The sequence below is a fragment of the Orcinus orca genome, chromosome 3, assembly GCF_937001465.1.
Source record: "Orcinus orca chromosome 3, mOrcOrc1.1, whole genome shotgun sequence".
Classification (NCBI taxonomy): Eukaryota; Metazoa; Chordata; class Mammalia; order Artiodactyla; family Delphinidae; genus Orcinus; species Orcinus orca.
The window spans coordinates 155838730-155862501 of record NC_064561.1 but is presented as its reverse complement, the minus strand read 5'-3'; the positions used below and the strand labels follow the sequence as shown (position 1 = coordinate 155862501).

The window sequence follows — 23772 nt, the reverse complement described above, 5'->3', positions numbered from 1 at the left end:
GTCTATGCCATGCCCCACCTCCTTGTGCTGGTGGGGACTTCAGCGTGATGGGCCAACAGCAGGGAGGGGAGAGCTGAATACTCCAGCAGACCACTGATATGATCTGCCCACTCACAGCTGAGATGTCCCACATAAATTCTGAGAGCACAGCCCAGCCTCAGAATTTAACCACAGAAACAGTCCTGGCTCTACTGCTCAAGGAAATGGTCTCCAGTCTCACACCAGCCTTTAAAATGACCCAAAAAAGTCATTTTAAATCTATTCGCCAAACAGAGGCTTCCCGAAACCACAGGCAGAGAAACTCAACATTCAGTTATAGAAATAGAGGCTAACGTGAGGTCTCCTTCTGGTCCCCAAATTGGGACTGAGGCACATGAAGATTTACAGTCATTCATAAAAATAGGTGAATTCTTCCACCTAGAAATGGACCATCTAATAGGATATGGAGAAACACTCTGGGTGCATGGGTGGGATAATACTTAAACTTTTATTAATGGCCAAGGAAGAAATCTAATGTTTATTAGATACCTGGATATATCAGCCTGGCTCTAGGAGATTTTGGGACCGTATTTTAACTAATTCCTATTTTAGAGCTAAAGAAGCAGCCTCAGAGAAGTCACAGTTCAATACTTAGTTTCTTCATTTCTGCCCTAGAAAATGCATTGTACGTGAGCACGGAAGAAACCCTGGGGTGAACGTGAACTCAGCTATGATCCTGGTTTTGAGCTGATGTTTAATCATTTGGAGCCACATGGCAGCACTCAAATCCCTGGTGCCCGGGTCATACATTTAGAGCTTCCAGGCAGTTCTCATCATGATGATGAAATACACATCGGTGTCCGTGGAAGCGCTCACCCCGGCATAGTAGTTCATAAACTCCTCGGGGGTCACCTACAGTGGAAAAGTAAGAAACGAAAACAAAACTTTGCTTCTCACCATTTCAGTGGAGGCCCATCTCCAGGACCTGTAAATGGGAGGGAAATTTCAGTCAAGGAGGCTTTTTAGGGACACAGCCTAGGAACAGATCTAGAACAAGAGAAAAAGGGAGGTTGATGATGGAGTGAGGGGGTGGCCGAGGGGGAGAGGGGAAGAAAGTCTTGAAAATTTCCAAACCAACCTAAATGGAAAGTGAGATACAGGTCTTGTCTTCCTTTAAGAGCAGAAGCCCATCTGTTCACGTAAGCAAGACTGAAACTCAGAATAAGAAACAAGTTTTCTTTAACCACAGTGAATACCGTCTTTCTGTGACACGTCAGAAACATCACCTCATGTCCTTGTGTCAAGACAAGAAATGTTTTACCTTTCAAAAAATGGAGCTCAGTCTTATGGGTAAGGAAACAGATTTCTTGTTAAACACTCCTGGGCTTCATGCTTTTTTAAGATACATGTTACTCATTCTAGGCACAGAGGAAGTTAAAAAGATACCCCCTGCTCCATGCCCCCTTGGGTTCTCTCTTCTCCCATGCCTGTTTCAACTAATATTTTTATCTGTGCTAGGATTTTACTTTCCTTTCCTTCCAGAAAAAAGAAAAAACTGTTACCAATTTATTCTTTAAGAGGTGGAGGTGAAACGTACACTCTAATTCAACCATATTGGCTGACACAATTGGTTGATTGAGGGAAATAATTGTCCTCTGGTTGGATCTCTATAACCAGTGAATGTAGCCCCAAGTATAGACTTGCTTATATGGGAGAATGCAGACACAATAATGATGGCTGTTTTGGAAATGTATTGTTTTTCTAGTTAGCCCTCAAATTTCAGTGTCGTGAGAGACTGAAAACATCACAAAAAGTGAAATCCGTGAACAATTCAGAACCCCTTTCTAGTCCATAACAGCAAACTCCTCTCCCACCAAGTCTTTGGGAACATAGCTATCTCTTCCAAGAATCACATGAGCTGAATGACCCACTTACTTTTTTTGCTGAAATTATAAGTGAACAGAGAAAAAAGTCTCAGGATCCACAGTCCTCTCCCTGTACTGACCTCTTCCACCTGTCTGTCCCCCCAAAATAGCAAAAAGTAGTAGGAAGAAAGGCGTTGAATGGAGTTACTAATTGAGCTGCGCTTATCAGTGTCTGGAAGTAGAATTAAATAATATATGTACATAGCTTTGGTAAAAATTAGAATACCATTAATGTCTCTTTTCTTGCATTTCTTTATTTCTGTCCTCCTTTGCATTCCCCGGTTATCCAACCTTAAGCTCCATCTGGAGTTCCTTTATACTGACAGTTCCTTGGGCATTTAAAATGATTCAACGTGGAAAAGTGTGAATCGCATGTCACTTTTCAGAAACATTTTCATTATGTCTATTAAATGGAATATCCCTGTAAAGTCCTTGGCACAATGGCTGGGAGACAGTAAGCACTCAATAAATATTCCCTAGATTCATAATTATGCTAAATGAGGTTCCTGTGCATAACGTATGTAGTCATTACATCAGGCACTTCTGAATCTTTTAGAGGCAAGGATCTCAGATACAACTGTGAATAAGAGTCATTTGGGATACTTATTAAAACTGTAAATCCTTGAGCTTCATCTGTTCCCCCCACGCCCAGCACAAAAAAAATCAGATTCTTCAGTTCTTCAGGGCAGCCAGCAACCTGCATTATGAATCCATTCCCCAGATGGTGAACGTGCACAGAGCTGGGGATTTATGCAGGGTCTGTGAAATTCAGGTGACATCAAATGCTGTAACTGCTAAAAACCCCAGTAACCCTCACGAGTATTTGAGAACCTCATGTGGCTTGCGAAGATAAATGTCAAAAGAAATGGGCTGAGAGCTTTAAATCAGCTGAATCACAACAACTGGCTACTTTGACTTGGGTTAGAGAAAAGGGCCGCTGAGGTTTCCCCAGCAACGAGGAGGAACCACCTGCAGAAAAGAGGTAAATACACCCTGGGATCCCATGTAGAGTTGGGCTAATTTGGGGAAACGGCAGTTGACTCTTTTTCCACTGCCATCTCAGAGATCAAAGGGCAGCCATATGGGAAGAAAACATACGGTTCTGCTGTTTCTGTCCCTACGCGTTTGGCTGCCCGACAGAATCTAGGCTCCTTTTTCATCCACCTCTGCAATCACTTCGGGCTAAAATGAAGGGTATTTCTCTGTCCCTGGCAGGAAAATGTCAGCAGAAAGGACAGAAAGATCTCCTTCCTGCCCTCTTCAACCCTCGCTCATTGGACTCACCACAAAGTTTCACGGAAAAAAAAAATTGGGGGAAATTCCCTTCAGGATGAGAAGGCTTGTTTCTTTCTACCATCTCTGCTTCCAGCTCACTGCCCCACTAAATCCTTCCTGTGTGGCTAAGGGGTCAGGAGTAACCCTCCCCAGGGTTCTGCTGCCTCAGCCACGCAGAGAACTCCCTTCCCCATAACCATAACCTTCAGGACACCTCAGGGCAGAACTGATCTTGGGTTAAAAATCCCATTTCTGGGCTTCCCTGGTGGCGCAGTGGTTGAGAGTCTGCCTGCCAATGCAGGGGACACGGGTTCATGCCCCGGTCCGGGAGGATCCCACATGCCACGGAGCGGCTGGGCCCGTGAGCCATGGCCGCTGAGTCTGCGCGTCCGGAGCCTGTGCTCCACAACGGGAGAGGCCACAACAGTGAGAGGCCCGCGTACTGAAAAAAAAAAAAAAACCCATTTCTGGCTGTTGATAAAAGACAGAGGACGTTTCCATCTGAGCCTAGACACAGTTATGGAGGTATAATTCCTTACCCTACCAAGTGACACATTTGTAACTTGAAGACACCAGTTATTGGAGATGCGTGGTTGCTTTTGTCCTTAAGTTCACTGGAGTTTAGAAATGCGAGTTCATCTCAAAGCCCACCAAAGATTAAATCAAAGTGAATTCTGTTATCTGGCATTCCCTTTACTGAACACTTCCCTGAAATGGCATTTCCATGTAGCAAAGTGTGATGACAAATGGTGCTCATAAGGGTGTATGAAAAAGGCATGCAGCATCCTGAAATGCTCTGTGAATCATGTTCTCTAAAATTGAATTATGGTCTCATTTTGAAGTTAAATGTACGTTATTATCATCAAATTCCCTGGAATTAGGCTAGTTGTGTATGGTACATATGGCAACCATGAAATAGAACATTTAACCAAAATACCACAGTCTTCAGATGACGGGTATTTCGCTGTATGTGGTTCCCCTACCAATATATGTGCACACACACACACACACACACACACACATTTTTACTACTTTTGTTCTCAGCTTTCTAGATAGTCACCAAGGAAACCTTTTACTTCTATTTATAAAAAATATGGTATAAGTATTTTTAAGGTTTTTGGTCTGTTTCCCATTTACAATTACAGATCGGATAGAAGAAATTTCACTAGATTAAGCTCTTTCACTCACCACTCCATCTTTGTCATAGGGTGAGTCAAAGTTATCCAGAAATTTTCGGAACACTTGCTCCTCTGTCCATTCTCCGTTTTGGTACTTCGGGTGGTGTTTTGCACTGTACACCTCACGAAGGTCTTCAATTGTTATCACGCCATCTCCAGTCTTGTCTAACTTTCTAAAAGCTTGCATAATTACCTCTTTTCTGGCTCTGGACATTGGAGGCTAGATACGTAGGAAAAAAACACATACACAAGCAGACGAGCTTTTCCTGTATCATCTGTGATGAAATATCTTACTCCTCTCAGTGACGTGCAATTGTTTGTGTGCTGCTAAAGGATGTGCATTATGACTGCTCCAAAAGATCCCTGAGCCTGCACTCGGTCTCCTGCCAGCCTCCCCCACGGTGTGCTAACAGCTTCTGAAAACCAAGCCTCACAACAGCCAACCCAAACCACTCGAAAGCCAAACCCAGTAGATACGGTGATTCATGGGACCACTTACTCTTAATGCGAGAAGAAATTCATTAAAGTCTATTGTTCCATTTCCATCTTTATCAGACCTCTGGAAAAGCTCTTCTGCCTCTTCCTTTTCCATGACCACAGCATAATCATTTAACCCTTTCACAAATTCTTTGAAACCAAGGGTTCTGTTGTTATTGTCATCCATAATTCGAAACGCTCTGAAGATAAAACACACATACAAAAGAAGAAGAAAAAACACAGAGAACAAGGTGTAAGAATAAAGATTTCAGAAGAAAACCACTCTCAAGGTTTTTCTGAAGTAAAAGACAAGTCTTAGACTCTTCTCTGTACCCTCCTCCCAAATCTGGTGAACCTCTTCCCAGTCTCTCAGAAAAGAAAACAAACCTTTAAAAATATACTGTATGATTCTAATTATATGACATTCTGAAAAAGGCAAAACTTATAAAGGTGGTAAAAAGACGAAGGGGAGGGGAGAAAGATTAGGTGAAGCACAGGGGAGTTTGAGGGCAGTGAAACTACTCTGTATGATACTATAAAGGGAGATACAGGACATGCATTTGCTAAAGCCCATAGAACCTCACAGTACAAAGAGTGCACTTTAATGTGTACATTAAAATTAGTTAGGAGTTCAGGGGATCCCAGGAAGGAATGCAGACCGTGACAAGAGAATCTAACTGTTGTTTAAAAGTTTGAGGCAATCTCACTGAAGGAGGATGGGGAGATGAAGATGTCGACTTAAGTAACTCTGCAAAGGAGTAGAGTTTGTAAGACTAAAGACAAAAAGAACTGCACTTAACCTCTGTACTCTAGTTGGCAAAGGTATTTCCTGTGGAGATATGAGTTAACAATTATCATATTGCTAGACGGGTACCCTAGCACTGAACAATTAAATGAATGGCTGGTGGATGGTGGGAGCCAGGCTTCTCACTGTTGGAATGGGGATTTATAGCTAAGCTAGGGCAGTAAGCTAGAAGGATCTGATCCATGTGGTAGAGGATTGAGTTGGAGACATCAGTATGAACTCATGTTATAAACGTAGATGATTAATATATAATGTATACATGATTACATATATATATACATATACATACACACACGGGTTAGTATAAACACATATATTTCCTTGTTCTAGCTAAGAGGACCTGGAAGTAACAACCCAGTAAGAACCAGCACATCTACAGCCTAGATCTTGGTTTCTAATACAATTCTCCAGTAAAAGTATCTGACTTTCTTGGAGAAATCTCTGATCCTAGAATTGGGGCAGGAAATATGCAAGATGAGACTGGAGTACCTTATACCAGAAAGTAAGGGGGAAAAAACTCTACACTGATGGGGATACCTTAAAGGGACACAGAAGCCAACTGAAGAGCTCCCAAGGCCAAAACTGGACCAATTTGAGCAATAAGTAGTGTTCAATTATAAACCAAAGTATAAAATGAATATCCATGAGTTAATATTGGTTTAAGTAAATGATTGAATAAATAAGTGTGAGAGGAGAGACGTTTCTCCTGCAGAAGAATTTCAAATAAATTATGTTCATTCTCTGTCCTGAAGGAGCAAAGCCTACTCCCCACACCCTAAGTAGGACTCTGCATAGAGACTTCCCTTTAAAGAGTTCAACATGGAAAGGCAGCGGGGAGAGTAACTCTACACTGGAGAAGCCAGACAGGCACGGCCTCAGCCAGGTGACCAAGGTCAACTTCAGTAGGGATAAACCATGTTGATAGCACGCATGCATCCGTGATGTGACATGATGAAAATGGCACTCTACTTCTGTGGTCCTCACAGAAACAAAATCCCAGTCTAATAATAAGAAAAAAAGGGGGAAGGGGCAGCCAACCCTTGAGCTGAGGAGAAATTTAGGGAAGGGCAAGGCCAGTAAAGGCGAGGTGGCAGAGGGCACGTTCAAGCAAACGGCCAAGGATGAGACGGTGTCTGTTCACGATAAACTGGTTCACGGTGGGAGGGGTGGTAAGGGTGTGGGGTGGAGATGGCATAGATGGCAGGAGGCATTCAGTTGAATGGGCCAGGAAGTGGACCATGGGTGGTGGTCACGAAGGGTTTGCACCGAGAACAAGAATGTGGCCCCAGGATGAAAGAGGTAGAGGGTGGAGTGATACAATATTAAAGGGAAGTGGACTGGTCTTCCAGTTGGACTGTGACAGCCTGGCTACAGCCTGGGCTTCTGACAGAGCTCAGCTTGGTCTGAGATTTGGGGGACTGTGGAAAGTGACATTCCAGAGCTCAGTAGAAGTGAAGCCTGCCGCAGCCTCCAGATGGGAGGTTGGAGGCCCCTGGCGTGGCATCCTGCATTTCCCTAACATATAACTCTCACACCAGGAGGATTCCCATTTTTGTGGCTCTCAGCATCCTGAGTCTAAGTCCTCCATGAGTCCAGGGGAAGCCTTGTTCACCCATGAATCCCCCAAGATGTCACGATGCCTGGCGCATGGCAGGCACTGGATTTAGTCTGTTGGAAAGAGAGAATGCTCAGGACCTGCCCTCGGGACGCTTACAATCTCTTTCCACTCGGGTTTCTCAGTCCTGAGGGCTACTCCCACTCTCAGAGGGCCGGGAACAGAAGCTGTTCTCCTATGGAGCTGGGGGAGTCCCATGGGCAGTGAGCTGTTGATTATCTGACAGGCAATTCCGAAGCCCCTGGAAGTGATGGAGACACCAGTGCTACAAGTGGAACTCCAAAACCTGCAACTGCATCTAAATCAGTATTCCTTCCTCCTCCTTCTAATTTGGCCCCTAATTTCTTTAAGATTAGAGAACTTTCCATATTTATTCACACCAAACCTCTGACCCTAAGCTCAGTGAACACTTCTATAGCATATCCATTTCCTTTTCTGGGCATGCAGAAGGCATTTCTCAGCCTCTCCTGAACCCTGCTGGGAGTTTGGGGTTAGTAGGTGCAAACTATTACATGTAGAATGGATAAACAACAAGGTCCTAGTGTATAACATAGAGAACTATTTCCAATCTCCTGGGATGATTCGGCCCCTATTGCCACAGCTTTAGGGAGTGTTTCTCTCATTGCCCTGCTAGGTGTCTCTAATACCTAGACACGCTTCTACCTTCACCTCAAGTTGTCCCAGTAGCTGCACTTAAGAATCAAAAATTGTCACAGGGGACCTCAGAGATGAGTGCTTCCAAACTCTGCATTTTACAAACAAGGAGCTGAGAACCCAGGAGGAAGTGAGTGAGTGCCCGAGGCCACACCGCCAGAATTCGCCTCATCTGGCTGCACCCTGCTTTTCTCCTCCATCTTCCCACCACCCACAGCCCAGGTCCTACCTGCCAAGCCCTTTGATGCCCGCGGAGGCCCTGGCTAGGCACTGCAGGCGGAGCCTTTCGATGGGGTCAGTGGCCGTGGTGAGTTTCTGCTTGGCCTGGATCGCCATCTCTCGGTCGTGGCGTGCCGTCCCCGCCATCTGAGAGGGAATCCATTCGAGTCAGCGGGGCTCAGGCCTCCTCGCCTGCCTCTGACAGGGCAGGGTGACCACAGCCTCGCTGAGAAGGAAATTCACAGCACGCTCTCTCATCCACTTCACAAGAACCTTCTCAAACCTCCCAGAATTTCCAACTTTCAGCTACACCAACTATGTCCTGTCATATTTATTCCTTGCTTGTCTAGTCCTGAAAGCCTCTGATCTCTGGCCTGGACAATAGTTTTAAACATACAGCCATCCCCGATACACTTTCATCTTTCAGAAGCACTCCTCCCGCCATAAAAAATAAGTCTCATTTCACCAAACTCTTTTTGAGCCAATCTTATGTGCTTTATTCTTTTATTTAGAATTTTCCATATTCCCTTTGACTCCAGATTTAATATTCTCCTTTTTTGGTCTAAAGATTAATTTTTGTTGCTTCTGTCTTCACTGAGATTCTCAGTATTGGGCCTTGATGGTTCCTACCAGTAATTAGCATGTTTTCTTGTATTAATTGGTTAGTGCCCATTAACACCTAACTAGGTTCTCAGGACAGAAAAAAAGGTAAGTAGACTCTCTCTCCTGAAGAATAGATATATCGTTTTTCTACAGTTTGGCTTTTGTGTTTTAAATATTCAGAAATAAGAGAGAGGATAGATGCAGGGAAGCAGCACCCCCTGCGAGGTCTCTTGAGCAATGGAACGAACTGTCCTGACCCTGCAGCCGGGCTGGGGCTCTGAGAACACGCACAACGGTGGAAAAGCCACACGCTGGGAGCCTAGAGACCCGGGATCTAGGCCTGACGGCAACGCACTCCCGGTGAGGTCAGAACAAATCTCAGGGCTTCCGATTCCTCCTCTGTTAAATGAAAGGATTGGATTAAATGACCTTTAAATTCCAGCCCTGCTCCAGGAACACTAATCTTATGAGCCCACTGACCCAGTAAATGGGGGATTCTAGAAATTTCTTTTTTAGAGTGAGTTGTGAATGAGAGGAGCAGGAGAGCTTGACGGATGTGCAGCAAAACAGCATTCAGGGTGCAGTAAGAACTGGTGTTAGAAGGTTTCTGCCGCTGACTCCGAGGCTCCCCTCTCCCCCCAGCCCCCCACGTGCTGGCTCTTCATCCATCAGCGATGGCAACCCTCACGCCCTCGAACGCTGCTGCCTCCGGCACAACCCATAAGGTCTCCCCACAAAGTTCTCGTTATTTAACTTTTTATTTAACTTTAGAGAGAGGGAATCTCAGACTGAAAGCCGAGGCCAGAGCAAATGGTTCGGGGAAGCACAGGCACCCGGCGGTTCCCTCCTCCTTGCCTTTCACAGGGATGAAAAGGGGAGCGGCTCTTCTCAGGGCTCTCGGACGCCAGGCCGAGAGGAGGCCTTTGCCTGTCTAGGCCCCAGCGCTTTGCTCCACATCGGGAAGACATTGCTCCGCCTGAAGTTACGTGAACCGTCCTTTGCTTCCTCCAGCCCTGAAAGCAGAGGTTCCCGGAATTCCAGAGATGGGTTGCCTTTCCGGCAGCACTAACTTCCTTAAAACCTGAGTTCGCCTGTTACTGCTTTGTCACCTGATCTCAAGGTGACAATTCCCAGAGCTTGTCCCCAGCTTCCAGCCCTGACTCCACCCCACAGAATCCCTCAGCTGCACCCAGAATCCTGTGGTCAGGATTCACGCGCGAGGCCACCGGTGCGCTGTCCGGCCATCTTCCACTCCCGCCCTCGTGGTCCTGGCCTGAGGCATCCCTGGTCCTGACCCTCTTCAGCAACCAGCCCCGGCCCTCCCCTCCCACTGTAAGAGCAGCAACTAGGGACGCAGCCCTCACGTGCCCTGCTCCTCCTCTAAATCCACCGGGGACCTTGTGTCTTTCCTGCCCCTCCCCCTCACTCAGCACCACTTGCTCACTCGTTGTCCCAGCCACTCTCCTCTGCATCCTCGTTTCCGCTGCCTCTCCCCTGCCTTTCCCACCCTCCTCTACCTGCCCTGATTTCCCACACCAGCCACAGCAGCAGAAAGGGAGCGGAGAGGGTGGAAGAAAGTGAGGTCTGGCTCCCGGATCCGAGAGACAGGGCCAGAGGAAGAAACCCCGTGGAGCCCTCTTTGAAAGCCTTCAGGATAATGTTAACAACTTCAATCGCTAACATTTGTCTGCTCCCACTGTGTGGTAAGCACACATCCAATCCTCACAAAAACCCTCTGAGCTGAATTGAAAACAGACAAATTCACCTACACCCCTGTTCACAGCAGCACCATTCACAAGAGCCAAAGGGTAGAAACAACACAAATGTCCACCCGTGGACAAATGGATGAACAGAATGCAGTGTGTCCCTACAGAGAAATATTATTCAGCCACGAAAAGGAAGGAGGTACTGATAGAGGATGAACCTCAAAAACGGGGCGCTCAGTGAAAGAAGCCAGACATAAATCGTCACGTATTGTATGGTTCCACTAAGTCCCCTGCATCCGAACAAGGTCTGTTCCAAGAGCGCTTCGTAAGCCCAATTCGTTCATAAGTCCAACAAAGTTAGCCTAGGTACCCAACTCACGGTACTATAGTTAGTACTGCACCGTATACTAGTTAGTACTATTGGCTATATAGGACTGCACTGTAATAGGTTTACAATACTCTTCACACAAATAATCCATACATAAAAAACAAGCACTAAAAGTAAAGAAAACTTTTTTAATCTTACAGTACAGTACCTTGAAAAGTACAGTAGTACACACAACGGGAGGCATACAGGGGCTGGCATGCATGTTCACATCTTTGAAAGTTCGCAACTTGAAGGTTCATAGGTAGGTGACTTACTGTATATGAGCTATCCAGAAGAGGCAAATTCAGAGACAGAACACAGATGGGTTGCTGCCGAGGCCTAGGAGGAGGGGGCAGTGGGGAGTGACTGTTCAATGGGGACAGGCTTTCCTTTTGGAGTGATGACACGATATAGCTGGTGGCTGCACAACAGAATGATTGAACAGTACACTTTTTAATGGCTGATTTTATCATATGTGAATTTCATCTCAGTTTTTAAAAACCCTATGACTTAATTACTCCTATGATTCATATTTCACAGATAAAGAAATTGACAAGCACAAAAATCAGGCGATTTGTCCAGGTCCCACGGTCAGTGTGGCTCACAGAAATTCACACACCATTAGGACTGTAGGACCCTGAAAGGTCATCGAGTGCCACCCCTGCCTCTGGCGACTTGAAAACTAGGGCTTGTGTTGGTCAAGGAACTTGCCCCAAAATCCTGGTCAACAGTGAAGCTCAGGGCTTCAGACCAAGCAGGGCTCTTTGTACTCCACCACCTTTGTGAAATACTACAGAAGCATCTCAAAGCACAATGTGATGGTACCCACGCAGAGGAGAGCAGGGTGGAGTCCCGGAAAACACCCCACCTGACCCATCTCTGCAGCCGACCCTTCCCAGTGACCATGCAGCAGTTACCTCTGGAGTCTAATCTGATATATCCAGAAAAAAATTACATCCTCTCCTGCCACCCAGCCTATCATGGTACTTGAAATGCCCATGTTAGCTACCCTTTTTCATCATTTAATGACCCAGTTCATCAACAAATAGCTAATAGTTATCATGTGATATTTTCAAGGCAACAGTTGGAGCAGATTACTCCAAGAAGCAAGCCCTTGAATGAATAGCTTAGAATCGTAAACTTGAGTACTTAAGTCCCCTAGTTAAGCAAGGCAGGAAACATAAAATTTGCTAAGAACTGGGGACTTTGGAAGAAGGAAGGATGGGGTAGGGTTTTGGTGAAGAAAGGCCATAGTCAGAGTTTCTGAAGTTTGCATGAGGGCACCAGGGCAAGAGCCTGTTCCCAAACATATGTCACCGGCATCACAGCACTGAACAAGCGTCCCTGATTCCAGAAGACCCTCACTGAGCACGGAGGAGCCCGCGTGGTGACATCAGAGCCCATCCAGGCAGGCCTGCGCAAGGCAGGAAGGAGGCTGCCCTCCGATGCACGTGGCCGCAGCGCCACCTCGTGTTGGCATCGCGTCTGCGCAGGTCCCTGGGTCAGGCGCCAGTTCGGTCCATTCCTTCAACAGACGTCTAATAAGTGCGGAGCGCTGTGCTAGGAGTCGGGGGAAGAGGGAGAAAGACAGACAACGCTTACAGCAATCCCACAGCTGAGCCGCGGCAGCTCAGGAGAGGCGGCTAAGCAGCTTCCTCAAGATTTGTCGGAGGAGGAGCTGATGTCTAACCTTTAATCCTAAAGGAGGTGGAGGTCATCCAGGTGAGGGTCGCGGGGATAGGAGAAGGGAGAGCACTATTTCCCAAGTGCTAAGGCCAAAGTGAGAGAGAAAGGAGTATAATGAGCGAAACGCAAGTATTTTAGTCTGACTGAAGGATACGGGTGTATGTAGGGGCGGGGGTGAAATAGAGCCGTGGAGGCTGGGAGGAAATTTGGAAAGTGGAAATTTGGAGAAACGTGAAACTGGGCAGGTAGGTCAGCAGGCATCAGATCCCCAAGATGCTGAGACACCATGGTAGCGAGTCTGGATTCTGTACTGAAAGCAGCAGGAGACCACAAAGGGTTTCAAGTGAGCGGGCGACAGTTTGTACTGTAAAAGACCCCTCTGGATAAAGTGTGGAAAATGAACAGGAGGGTGGGACAGGCTGGCCAGTGGGAGGTGAAACCACGCTCGTGACAACCAGGTGAGAGGTCATGCTGCCTCGAAGAAGGTATTGGCGGTGGGGACAGAGAAGATAAAGAGATCCGAGATGGAGAGTAACTGCCCGGGCAGCGAAGGGAGAGAGGTCCCAGGGGGTCTACCCAGAGCTCTTGCTTACCACTCCCCACACCCACCCCCGTGAGGCAGAGACCTGGAGATTTGGGGGCACAGGCCGAGTGGAGCCGCCGGAAGTAAAGTCAAAGGAGACTTTGCGGCAATGGTGGCCAGGCCTCCTTGCGTTGGACCGGGTTAAGGCTCCGTCATCCCACTGTCCTGGCGCGCAGCTGCCTGCCGCTGCCAAAGCTCTCTGCCTGGTTTTCGAGAATCGTGTGGAATGGGTTGTGGAGAGCTGAACATGCATGGAGGTCTGTCTGTTCATGATTCTCGGCGAGGTTCATGGAACTTCTCTTCCTTGAATTCAGAGAAAATTTTGAGCGGAATCCTTGGGGAAGAGAGAAACTCTCAAGCCCCAGGCAGCACTTTTTTGGGTTTTCTTTGGTGACCTCTAGTGGTAATACGCTGAATTACATCCTCCCTCCCTCTCTCCTTCCCTCCTGTCTCTCTCCCCCTCCCTCCCTCTTTCCCTCCCATCCCCTCTCCCCCTCTCATGGTGGGTCGAGCAACGACCCAGCAACACAGAGGTGGACCTTAGTTACAACAGAATATGTTTGAAGGCAATGATTGAGAAAATTAAGCCATCTCTACTGACTCCAATCCATTCAATAAACTGGTTATTACTATGTGGTAGATGGCAAAAAACAAACAAAAAAAGTGGCTTCTCAGGACGTTTCCCCTTAGAAAGTGCCTCTCTGGAATAAATATTAGATCCCAGTGCTCCGAGTAGCCTGAGACTGAAATGAAAGATTTAGACGGTTTGAAGAGAGACGTGGTTTCTACAGTGGAGACTGGGAAACCCCAGGAAAAGTACAATGACAGGTGTGTGTTCATGTTCTTGACATTGTGAGAGTTCCCTCACTGAACCCAGCTGAACTGTATTCAACTAAAGAGACCCTTAGCACCTCTGGCTATGCGAGGGACTGTGCTAATTCTTCAGGTGATATTATAGAGCTGTGGTTCCAAATAGGTATGATCTTGCCTGCTAGGGGACATTTGACAATGTTTGGAAACATTTTTGGTTGTCACAACAGGGGTGAGGGATGCTACAGGCATCTAGTGAGTAGAGGCCAGAGATGCTGCTAAACATGTGAGGAGAGCCCTTGACATTGAAGAATTCTCCAGTCCAAAATGTCAGTCATGCTCAGGTAAAGCCCTGCTGTAGAGAAAGACCTGGGACCAGCAGGGGTGCTGAGACCACCATTGAAGAATAAAGATGCCCACCGTCCTCCCCAAACACAGCAAATTAACATCTCTAGGTGTGAGTGCTGGGGATCTGCACTTTCACGTTTCCAGATGGTCTTAACTAACGCACACCAAAGCCTGAAAACCTCAGCTGTAAGAGACGCCAAGTCACCCGTGAGTGGCAGTAGCAAGACCTTGAAGGGAAAGGCTAGAGGGAAGGTTATAGCATAGCACAGGGTAAGAAGCAGGCATGAGCAGAGGACAGGAATGACCATTTTAACCAGGCCAGGGACCAAGCCCTTGCTCCATGCTTTGCACAACATCAGCACGCCAACTCACATGGAGGGTCTTATTGAATAGAAGTCCCTTGCCTGAAAATGTACCGTGAGACAGTGGCAGAGTCAAGACTGATCTCCACTTCTGTCAAAGCCACCGTGTTCAAGAGCTACGGCGAGGGGCTGAGAAATTGCTTTGGGAATTCAGAGAAGGACTACGAAATGAGACGAAGAAGAGACAAGGCTTCAAGGAAGAGATTCCTTGGAGAGCTGAAAGGATTTCATGGCAGAGGAGGACAGGGGACAGCAGTGCAGAGCAAAGCAGGGCACTCATGGGTCCTAAACAGGACCCTGTGTCTCACCTCGGGGTCCTTGCTTGTAAGGCTCAGTGTAAATTCCTTCTGGTAGAGATGAACAATTTCACTTAGTCCTTTCCTTTTAGAGCTATAGTGTTTACTTGATTGTTTGCTTGTTTTAAGTGATGTGTGAGGTGGTTTTTTTCCCCACAAATTATTATTAAAATTATTTTTGCAATGTATGAATATATGAAAAATCTGCTTTTTGTTTGGATTGCCAACCTCTGCATAAGATTTAAAATATGACAGTATTTAATCTCTCCTTTAATGACGTAAGTACACTGTGGAGATAAGATGTCATTGAAGTCTGGCATCTTACCAAATTTTCTCTGCACAGAAATACATTTTCTCAAGATGTTTAAAACTCATGTTTCAGCTGTTGTCTATATGCAGGTTTCCCTAGAGCCCATGTCTGATAAATCATAGTCTTTTATTCTTTCTTCCAACCTTTGGAATGTGAATTAATTCCTTATTTAATGTTTATGATATGGCACAATTTAAGAATAATATTTCATAAATATTATCATTATAAAGTGTTTAATTCACACATCTTCTTGAAATTTCATTTTATAATCATCCAACCAGGATTGAGATTAGGGCTAGGTAAGGTACATGGCTGGGGCACGATGTTTAAGGTGACCCTCAAATCTCAGGATTGTACAGACATCAACCTTGTACTTGCTCAAGGCTGAGAGTGAATGTCTCCTTAAATATTTTGCCCCAGGGACCTACCTTGCCTCACCCTAGTTCTGGTCTTGAATTCAACATATATTTAATATTTATTGAACATCTATTGTGTGCCACACAACAGCAATGAGTGAGACAACCAAGGTCCCTTCCAGGAGTTCACATTCCTCAGGGTAGTTTTAGCTTTGTTGAATTTGAATTACAGTTGATTTTCCAGAATTGCCAACTGGCTGATTCCAATCTTTTTTCTCTGCTATATTCCACTTTCAGTTGGTGGCCATGTCTCTCTGGCCAAAGAGACTTAACTGAAAGTGCTGAGGGCTCTGGGTGAGCTCTCCCATCTCTTTTGCCTCTTCCTGCCTTAAACAAGAATGTGACACCAGGAGCTGTGACAGGCTTTCTGCAGTTGTGAGGAAAGGGCCAAGGGAATCACAGAGATATCAACTTACAGCCCTAACATCCCTGAACTACTGAACAGATATAACCAACTACCTGACTCCACACTCCTATCATGTGAGAAACATAAGCCCTTATTGGCTTAATACATTGTTGGTCAGGTCCTCTGTTACTTGCAGCTGAAAGTATTCCTAACTGGTATAACTGGCAAAAGCTTATTCCTGCAGTGTTTGGGTTGACCCTAGATCTCTACCTTTACCTGGGTAAAATAACTAGCAATCCAGTGTGAGGAGAGCCTCAGCTTCCCCTGAGAACTGGGAGAAAAGGTAAAGTAAAATTCTTCTCTCAGGAGAATTTCATCAACATTTAGCAGCCTCTGCTGCATTGTGGGCTATGAAAGAGCATGGGAAAAACTGCTTAGCATGATATTCAAGGACCCATGTAACTAACACAGTGTGATACAAGCCCAGGTTAGATAAACACAGAGGCGCCAGGGTTAAGGGGTCCTTGTCAGAATGAGCATCCCCTGGGAATACCTGGAGGTAGCAGCTGTCTTAACAGTGCTCTCCTTGCTGTCTCTCTCTCCATCTCGCTCTTCCCCTCTGCTCTGCCTTGAGTCTCTGGGGGTTGTACCAGGAAATTACTTGCAATCTATTCTGAGTCGGGCAGCCTGCCAGATCTTAAAGAAGCAGAGTAAGAAAATAACTAAACTACACAAAGGTAAGCAAAGCTTTGGCTGGATTTGTGTACAAAATGCAAATAAATAAATAAATAAACTTTTCTTCCGAACTCCCTAGTTTCTATGATTACACTCTTAGAACCAACCATGTAACTTCCAAATATCCCATTTTTCAGGTGCCATGAGGTCTTGACCTCAGTGATTTCAAACCCACTACAAAGACAAACCCCAAGTGTACACCTTCGTCCACTTTTAGATGGGAGTAAAGCCTCAGCTCTGACTACCATTTGCCATCTTGCAACATTAGTCATCAAAATCACCTACTTAATAATTATTTTACAGTCACTTAAAATGTTCCTTTTGGAATCATTTGTCTATTTAATGTTTATTTTATAGCCACTTAGAAACCCAGCTAATTATTTTCAACCTGCATGGTATTAATTGATACTTCCAGAAAACAAAGAAGTGTTAATGGATAAAAATTCAATGTCAGAATGCCAACATCAGTGTAGGGATTGTGTCCAGCTACTCATAACAGAAACAGGATACAGGATAATTTTCTCTAAAAGTGGTAGAGGTATACTTTCATATAAAAGAAGTCTGGAGACAGTTCAGGTAGTCATCAACATCTCAAGAAACTACTGTTTTTTTTACCTTACCATGTTTTGTTTTTTTCCCTCAAAGTTGCCTAAAGTTACAAAATAACTACAGCAGCTCTAGCCATTACATCTACACTCCAGGCAGCAGAAAAGAGAAAGGTGTGAGGGCAAGAAGAATGCACTTCCCAGCAAAGTCAGCCTTTTGTAAAATGGTTCCAGAAGACTCCACCCAACTCCTTTCACTTAAATCTCACTGGCCACTCCTGCAAAGGAGGCTGGTTCTATGGTCTCAATGTTTGTGTCCCCCAGAATTTGTACGATGAAATCCTAAGTCCCAAAGATGGTAGTTTTAGGAGTTGGGGCCTTTCACAGGTGCTTAGGTTACAAGGGCAGAGCCCTCATACATGGGATTAGTGCCTTACAAAAGAAGCTCCAGAGAGACCCCTCACCCTTTCCACCACGCGAGGACACAGCAAGAAGCCATCATTGTACCAGGAAGAGGGCCCTGACCTGACCATGCTGGGGGCCTGATCTTGGACTTTCCATCCTCCAAGACTGTGAGAAATAACTATCTGTGGGTCATAAGCTACCCAGTCTGCAGTATTTTGTTACAGCAGCCCAAATGATCTAAGACAGCTGGGAAACCTAATTTTAGGCCGGAGACTTTGCCATCCTCCAGGTTTTGTTTACAAAGAGGAACAGCCTGGCAGAAAAAAATAGAGTCCTTCCAGAAAGTAACTGTGTAAGCACTTCTAGATCAGCTTATTCCACAACATCATCTGGAGCCTGAGAGTTTTGGAGGCATTTAGAACCGCCAGACCACCCTGGGGGAGAAGACTAAACCAAGTCCTAGGAGCAAACATTAGCACCTTGGTGATTTCTCACTCCTCAACCTCTGTTCTTCCAAAATGAATAAGATCACCTTAACACAGCCAGTTATCAAGGACACCCAGAGCTTAGGCAAACATAATCTAAAATGAACCAGACCTGGGGACATCAAACCACAGCCCATAGGCTGAATATGCCCCTTCGCTTAGTTTTGGAAATAAAGTTTTAGTAGAAAACAGCCACACACGTTTGCTTACGTGTTACCTGTGGCTGTTTTCACCCCACAACTGCCGAGCTGAATAGTTGCAACAGAGACCTTCTGGTCCACAAAGCCTGAACTATTTAGTATCTGGTCCTGTACAGAAACAGCGTGCAGCCCCCTGGGACCACACAAAGATATCATTAACTGCAAGAGGGGACATTTATTGGGCACGGGCTCTGTCAGGCTCTCTGCTAAAGATGTAGCCTGTGTTTTACAAATTATTCACTATCAGTTTGTTTAGAACAGAAAATGTGTCTGGTGCAAGGTAACTTTTGATAATAATTCTGATAGTTTACAAAGTGCTTTTACATGCATTAGAGGTAACTATTCCTATTTCACAAAATAAGGAAACCGAGGTACAAAGAGATTGAGGGGTTGTCCCAGTTCAGACATAAGGAGCAGAACCAAAGTTCTGAGTGGCATCTTCTGCGCCTGCCACTTCTCCAAGGGGCTTTTGTCAATCACCCACAACATCTCAAGAAATATTCATTTTTTTACACAAGGAACCATGTAGTCACCCCAAGTCATTCATATATAAAAACTGAGACAAGCTTATTAGCAATATTGCAGCCAAAGCACACTTAGTAAGAACAACTGGCATTGTAAGTTACTGGAGAGCGTTTGCCTATGGATTTCTTCTATGTGAAGAGCTCTTTTTGAGGTCAAGGTCAATGATAGAGGTGATACACAAAAAGAAGAGTTTCCAAAGAAAGTAAGAGCATCTTTAATCCACCTCTCAACCAAGGACAGCCCTGCTCACTCAAATGATGTTCTACATTGAAGTATCTGGAAAACCTTGATTGTATTTAACTTCAGGTTTTGGAAAGATGTAGGGACACTGGAGGGAAAACAAGATCCTGGATGACAATGGAATTATGGCTAGAGATGTATAAGAAAATCTGCTCCAAAGAATATCATGAACGGTGAAAATATTCATGGACATTAGGGTGTCAGGAGAAGGCAGCTATGGTCCTTTCTCTAACACAGTAATCATCCTGTAACACTATCTTCTCCCAAATGCCAGCTTGTTTGTTTCTAAAATATAGAAAACTGCTTTTATGAGCCTTGATTTTTTTTTAATATACAATACTGTCTGAGACCAGAATAAAACCCAAAATTTTACAAGGAAAATTCAGTAGGGTAAAGTCTATTGAATTTATCAATTAAAGAGATGAAAGCAATAGCTGAAACCAGGAACTAAACGCCCCCCTCCTTGCACCTGTGCACCCGTCACCACAAGTTACCAGGCGAGGCGTGGCCCTCAAGACCAAGAGCTCTTGCCATGCAGAGACACACAGTCTTTCCTCAATCCCTTATTCCTCTATAAATCTCCTAATTCTCCTCAGTCTCTGAATTATCTTCACTGCTGAGCTCAGTATTCTGTTTGCCCAGCCCCTCCCCTGACCCGTTCTCCAGCCACATCTGTGCTACAGGAGGTTGACCTCTATGAACTGCATAAACCTGATTTCTTTGCTTTCAGGCTTCCAGCTGGATTCCACCCATGGGAGGCACCAGCAGGAGATCAGAGGGCAAGAGGAGAAAGCGTGGTCTCCTGTCTGCCAAGCCACAGTTGTCAGTGACTGCAATCTTCCACCAAAGGCAGCTCTTGTTGAGATCAGATACCTGTTCCTCCTCCTGCCACCCCAGGTCCAAGGACGATTCACCCTCCTCACTGTGGCAGCCCTGGGGCATTTCCTCATCACTTATCTAAGTCCCTGAGCCCCATCCACATTTTTGTAAATTGTCCCTCATTAAACTTTTTTGACTGAGCCGTCCATTTCCTGCCAAGAGTCTGACTGGTACCTGAATTTGTATAAGGACCTCTAATCCAGCAATCTTCTCATAGGAAGATACTTCTCACCCCAAATGCTAAGTACTAAGGATGCATCCCTCCACCTCGACATCATGACCATCCTCACATCCATCTTTGAAGCACAGCCCAGCTTGACATCCTCCCTTTGTCCCTCTTTGGCTCTGTCACTTCCTAAATCACTGAAACTCTGCTTCCTGCCTCACAGACTTCCTCTCTAACCCAAGTAGCCCCATCAATCTGGGAAACCTCAGAGCTTATCTAGACAGCCCACCCAACATGCAGCCATGAGGTTCCGGGAGGTCCTTGACTTCTACCAACTTCATCTGCTCACTCTTTTCACATGGCTTCCGAAGATCCTCTCCTACATTCTGTCACCAGTCAATGCTAGTCTCTTCTCGAAGTTCAAAATTCAACACCTACTTTCTTTCCACCTTTCAGTTTCATTCTTCCAGCCATAGATACTTGTGACCTTACAAGACCTCTGGACTCCTGACCCTGCATTTTCTCCGCAGCCATTTCCTACCTTGTTTTCCTTTCCGGACCCATTTCCTTCCCTCTCCATTGTAGACACCTTAATACAGCATTCTGACCATTTCTAACCTGCGCCTTCTTTCTCAGCCCTCCCTTGTCAATCTCCCACACTGCCTTAGGAATGCCTAACTTGGCTCAATTTGTCTACATGTCCTCTCCCTAAAGGCAGGCTATAAAGTGCGTCTGAACAAACCCACATGCCAGGGTGAACAAGTGCCTTCAGAAACATGCAGCTCTACTCTTACATGACATTGATTAGATTCTTCTTCCAATCTTTCCAGAGGCTAATTCAAACCTTTGCTACTCTCCTCCACACCTTATCTTGAAATTCTTAGTAAAAATGGATCCACCGGATATGAATCACTCATACCACTCTCCTCCAAGTCTACAAAGGTATTTGTCTCTGAGACTCGACTTTGTCCTCCCTCCCCCTGAGGGAGTGCTGAATTTCCTCCCATTGAAGGATAATCACCTCACCTACAGCATAGATCCCAACCTCTCCTGGACCCTCAGCCATCAGGTATGCCCTTTCCTCCTCTCCACCAATTCCCCCCTTTATTTATTTCTGTACTTGCAGTGGATTTTATTTTATAATTATTATGTTTAAAAACCTTTAATTTTTTACACAACTGTAAAGATTACACTCCATTTACAGTTATAAAATACTGACTATATGCCCTGCGTTGTACAATACGTCCTTGTATCCTATCTTACACCTAATAGTTTGTACCTCTCACTCCCCCATCCCTATATTTCTCCTCCTGCCTCTATATCTATAACCAGCTCCTCCCTTTAGTTCATGAATCTGCAGTGGTCCCTCAACCGTAGACTCCTTCTAGCTATCACCCTTCAAAGCCAAACTACTTGAAAGAGTCTGTTTTTTACTTTCTCATGTCCCATTCATACTTCAGTCCACTGCAGTCTGGTCTCCACTCTGTCACTCCAAAGAACATACTCTCAGGACATCATTGCCAACCTGATTGCCAACTTCAACAGTCACTCTTAACCCCTATTTCACTTTGCCCAGCAGCTGACTCTTGTGATAATTCATTCCTCCTTCTTGAAACTCTTTTCTCTCAATGTCTATGAATCTAACTTCCTACCTCCCTTCCTCTCAGATCTGACCTATTTGGTCTCTCCCTTGTCTTCTGCCTGCCTTTTTAAATGTTACTGTTTCCTAGGATTCAGTTATTTATCCTCTTCTCACTCTCATAAATCCCGTAGTAATCTCAGCCTTATCCACCGTTTATCACAACTCATCCCAAATGTTTATTCCAACTCATCCAGTCTCCTAAGCTTCAGAGCCATATTTCAAATTTCCATACAAAATGTACACTTTAATGACCTACAGACACTTCAAGTTTAATGTTCCGGAACCAGATTCATCATCTTTTCCTCCTTATTCCTTGCCTCAGGAAATGGCAGCACCATTTTCCCAAGTCATTAACTGAACATTATCCTAGACTCCTTTTCACCCTGTACCTTGAATTACCAGCCAATTTCTGTAAATTTTTACCATCTTGACGCCTCCTGAATCTGTTCCTTCCCCTGCCTCCTTTGCCATGGATACCACCTTAATCCAGGACCTGGTCCTCTCCCATTTCCATTACTGAAATTACCCCTTAGCTGGTTCCCTGCCTCCAATCTAGCCTCCAGGTGACTAGCAGAGTGATCTTTATAAGATGGAAATCCAAACTTCATACTCTAAGACCCCTTGGTGGCTCCTGGTTGTATATAGGTAAAGAGCAAATGTCTTAGCATTTGATGTATACATTGGCCCTGCCTATCTCTCCAGCCGTTTCAACTAATCTCCACCCCTCCAAAATCTATTCTGCATCTAGACGCACTCACATTCCCCAAACACACCATGTTGTTCTGTATCTCTGTGCCTTTGTACAGGGAGTCTCATTTTCAGGAACACCCTCCCTCCCTTGTTGGTTTAGGGAAGTCCTACTCTTCCCTGTAGAATCCCTGTGGTGAAGCCTCCTATAACCTCTCTCTCCAGAGTAAAACAGTTTGCATCTTCCTTTGTATAATCTGTGCAGAGCTCACATACATCCACATTGCACTATGACATAACTCTTTGCTTTCAGGACTGCCTCTCCTACTAGACTAAAAGGTCCTTAAAGACACAGGCTGTATGCTTTGTGTCTCCTTCAGCACTTAACAGAATACTAGCAGACTGCTACTTACTGGAATTAATAACTGCTATTGTTATTAGATAATTACTATTTGAATATAAACACAAATGAATGTTCACAATTTAAACCTCACTATTTAAAATGCACAGTTACAAATTTAAAAGAGTTCTGTAGTTGTAAGATTTTGAGGAAAAAATAAGAGCTTTAAAAAACAAGAAAGAATTCCATCTACTTAGTATGGTTTAACTATGCCCCAGACTGGAGGCAAGTGAGGTGGACACCTTGATAAATGGTATTGCCATTTCCTAAGGTCCTTCTCAACTTCATGATCAATCCAATCAACTCTCTAATATAATTTTTAACATGCTGTGTCAGTTTAATAAGAATTCTGATTCTGATCTAAGTGGTCAGTTCAGCAGGCAGGGTTCCCCAGAAATAGCACAACTTAGAATGTTAGATAAACCAAAGTCTGAACCAAAGCTCGATTTTTTCATTGTTTTTTGACTTGGAGATATTTAACCTTCTTGAAGCTCACTTTTATCAATGGTCTTACAGGCTACTTACAGTAATTCACCCAGACATTTCACACTTAAGTACCCCGTACATAGTGACTGCTCAGTGATGGTTATTTCCTTCCCCTTTACTGAAAGAAATTTATTTTTGTACATTTTTATCTGAGCATCTCTATGCAAAGATGACAAAGGCTTCTCCCAGTACCAAGTTATTTCCTCCCTAGACAGACAGCCAAGAAGGCTCATCAACTTTTTGATTTTCTTTTTAGAAGGTAACATCTACTGTCTTCTTTCTTCTTTAGCTAAAATGAAACAAAAGTGATCAAATCAGTATAATAGATTAAAACTTTGATTTACCTTGAATGGTAACCTGTTGCCAACAGTTGCTTTGAACTGAAACTATGGACGCTCTCTTTTGCATCTGGGAGGA

General features: G+C 44.9%; 1 protein-coding gene across 1 annotated transcript; it reads right to left on the bottom strand.

Moving 5' to 3' along the window:
• Positions 1–561: 561 nt before the first annotated feature.
• CAPSL (calcyphosine like) lies at positions 562–23769 on the bottom strand. Its single transcript, XM_004266005.3, has 5 exons — positions 23700–23769; positions 8138–8274; positions 4857–5034; positions 4368–4577; positions 562–891 (listed from the first exon to the last, which is right to left on the bottom strand). Exons 2-5 carry the CDS (start codon positions 8272–8274, stop codon positions 790–792), a joined length of 627 nt encoding a protein of 208 aa, XP_004266053.1. The 5' UTR covers positions 23700–23769; the 3' UTR covers positions 562–789.
• Between the last annotated feature and the right edge of the window lie 3 nt (positions 23770–23772).

Coding starts and splice junctions, on each gene's coding strand:
- CAPSL (XM_004266005.3), bottom strand. CDS start 8,274: ATGGCGGGGACGGCACGCCACGACCGAGAGATGGCGATCCAGGCCAAG. Junction 5,035..8,137: donor GGCATCAAAGGGCTTGGCAG/GTAGGACCTGGG, acceptor TTTTATCTTCAG/AGCGTTTCGAATTATGGATG. Junction 892..4,367: donor CCTATGACAAAGATGGAGTG/GTGAGTGAAAGA, acceptor TTTCCACTGTAG/GTGACCCCCGAGGAGTTTAT.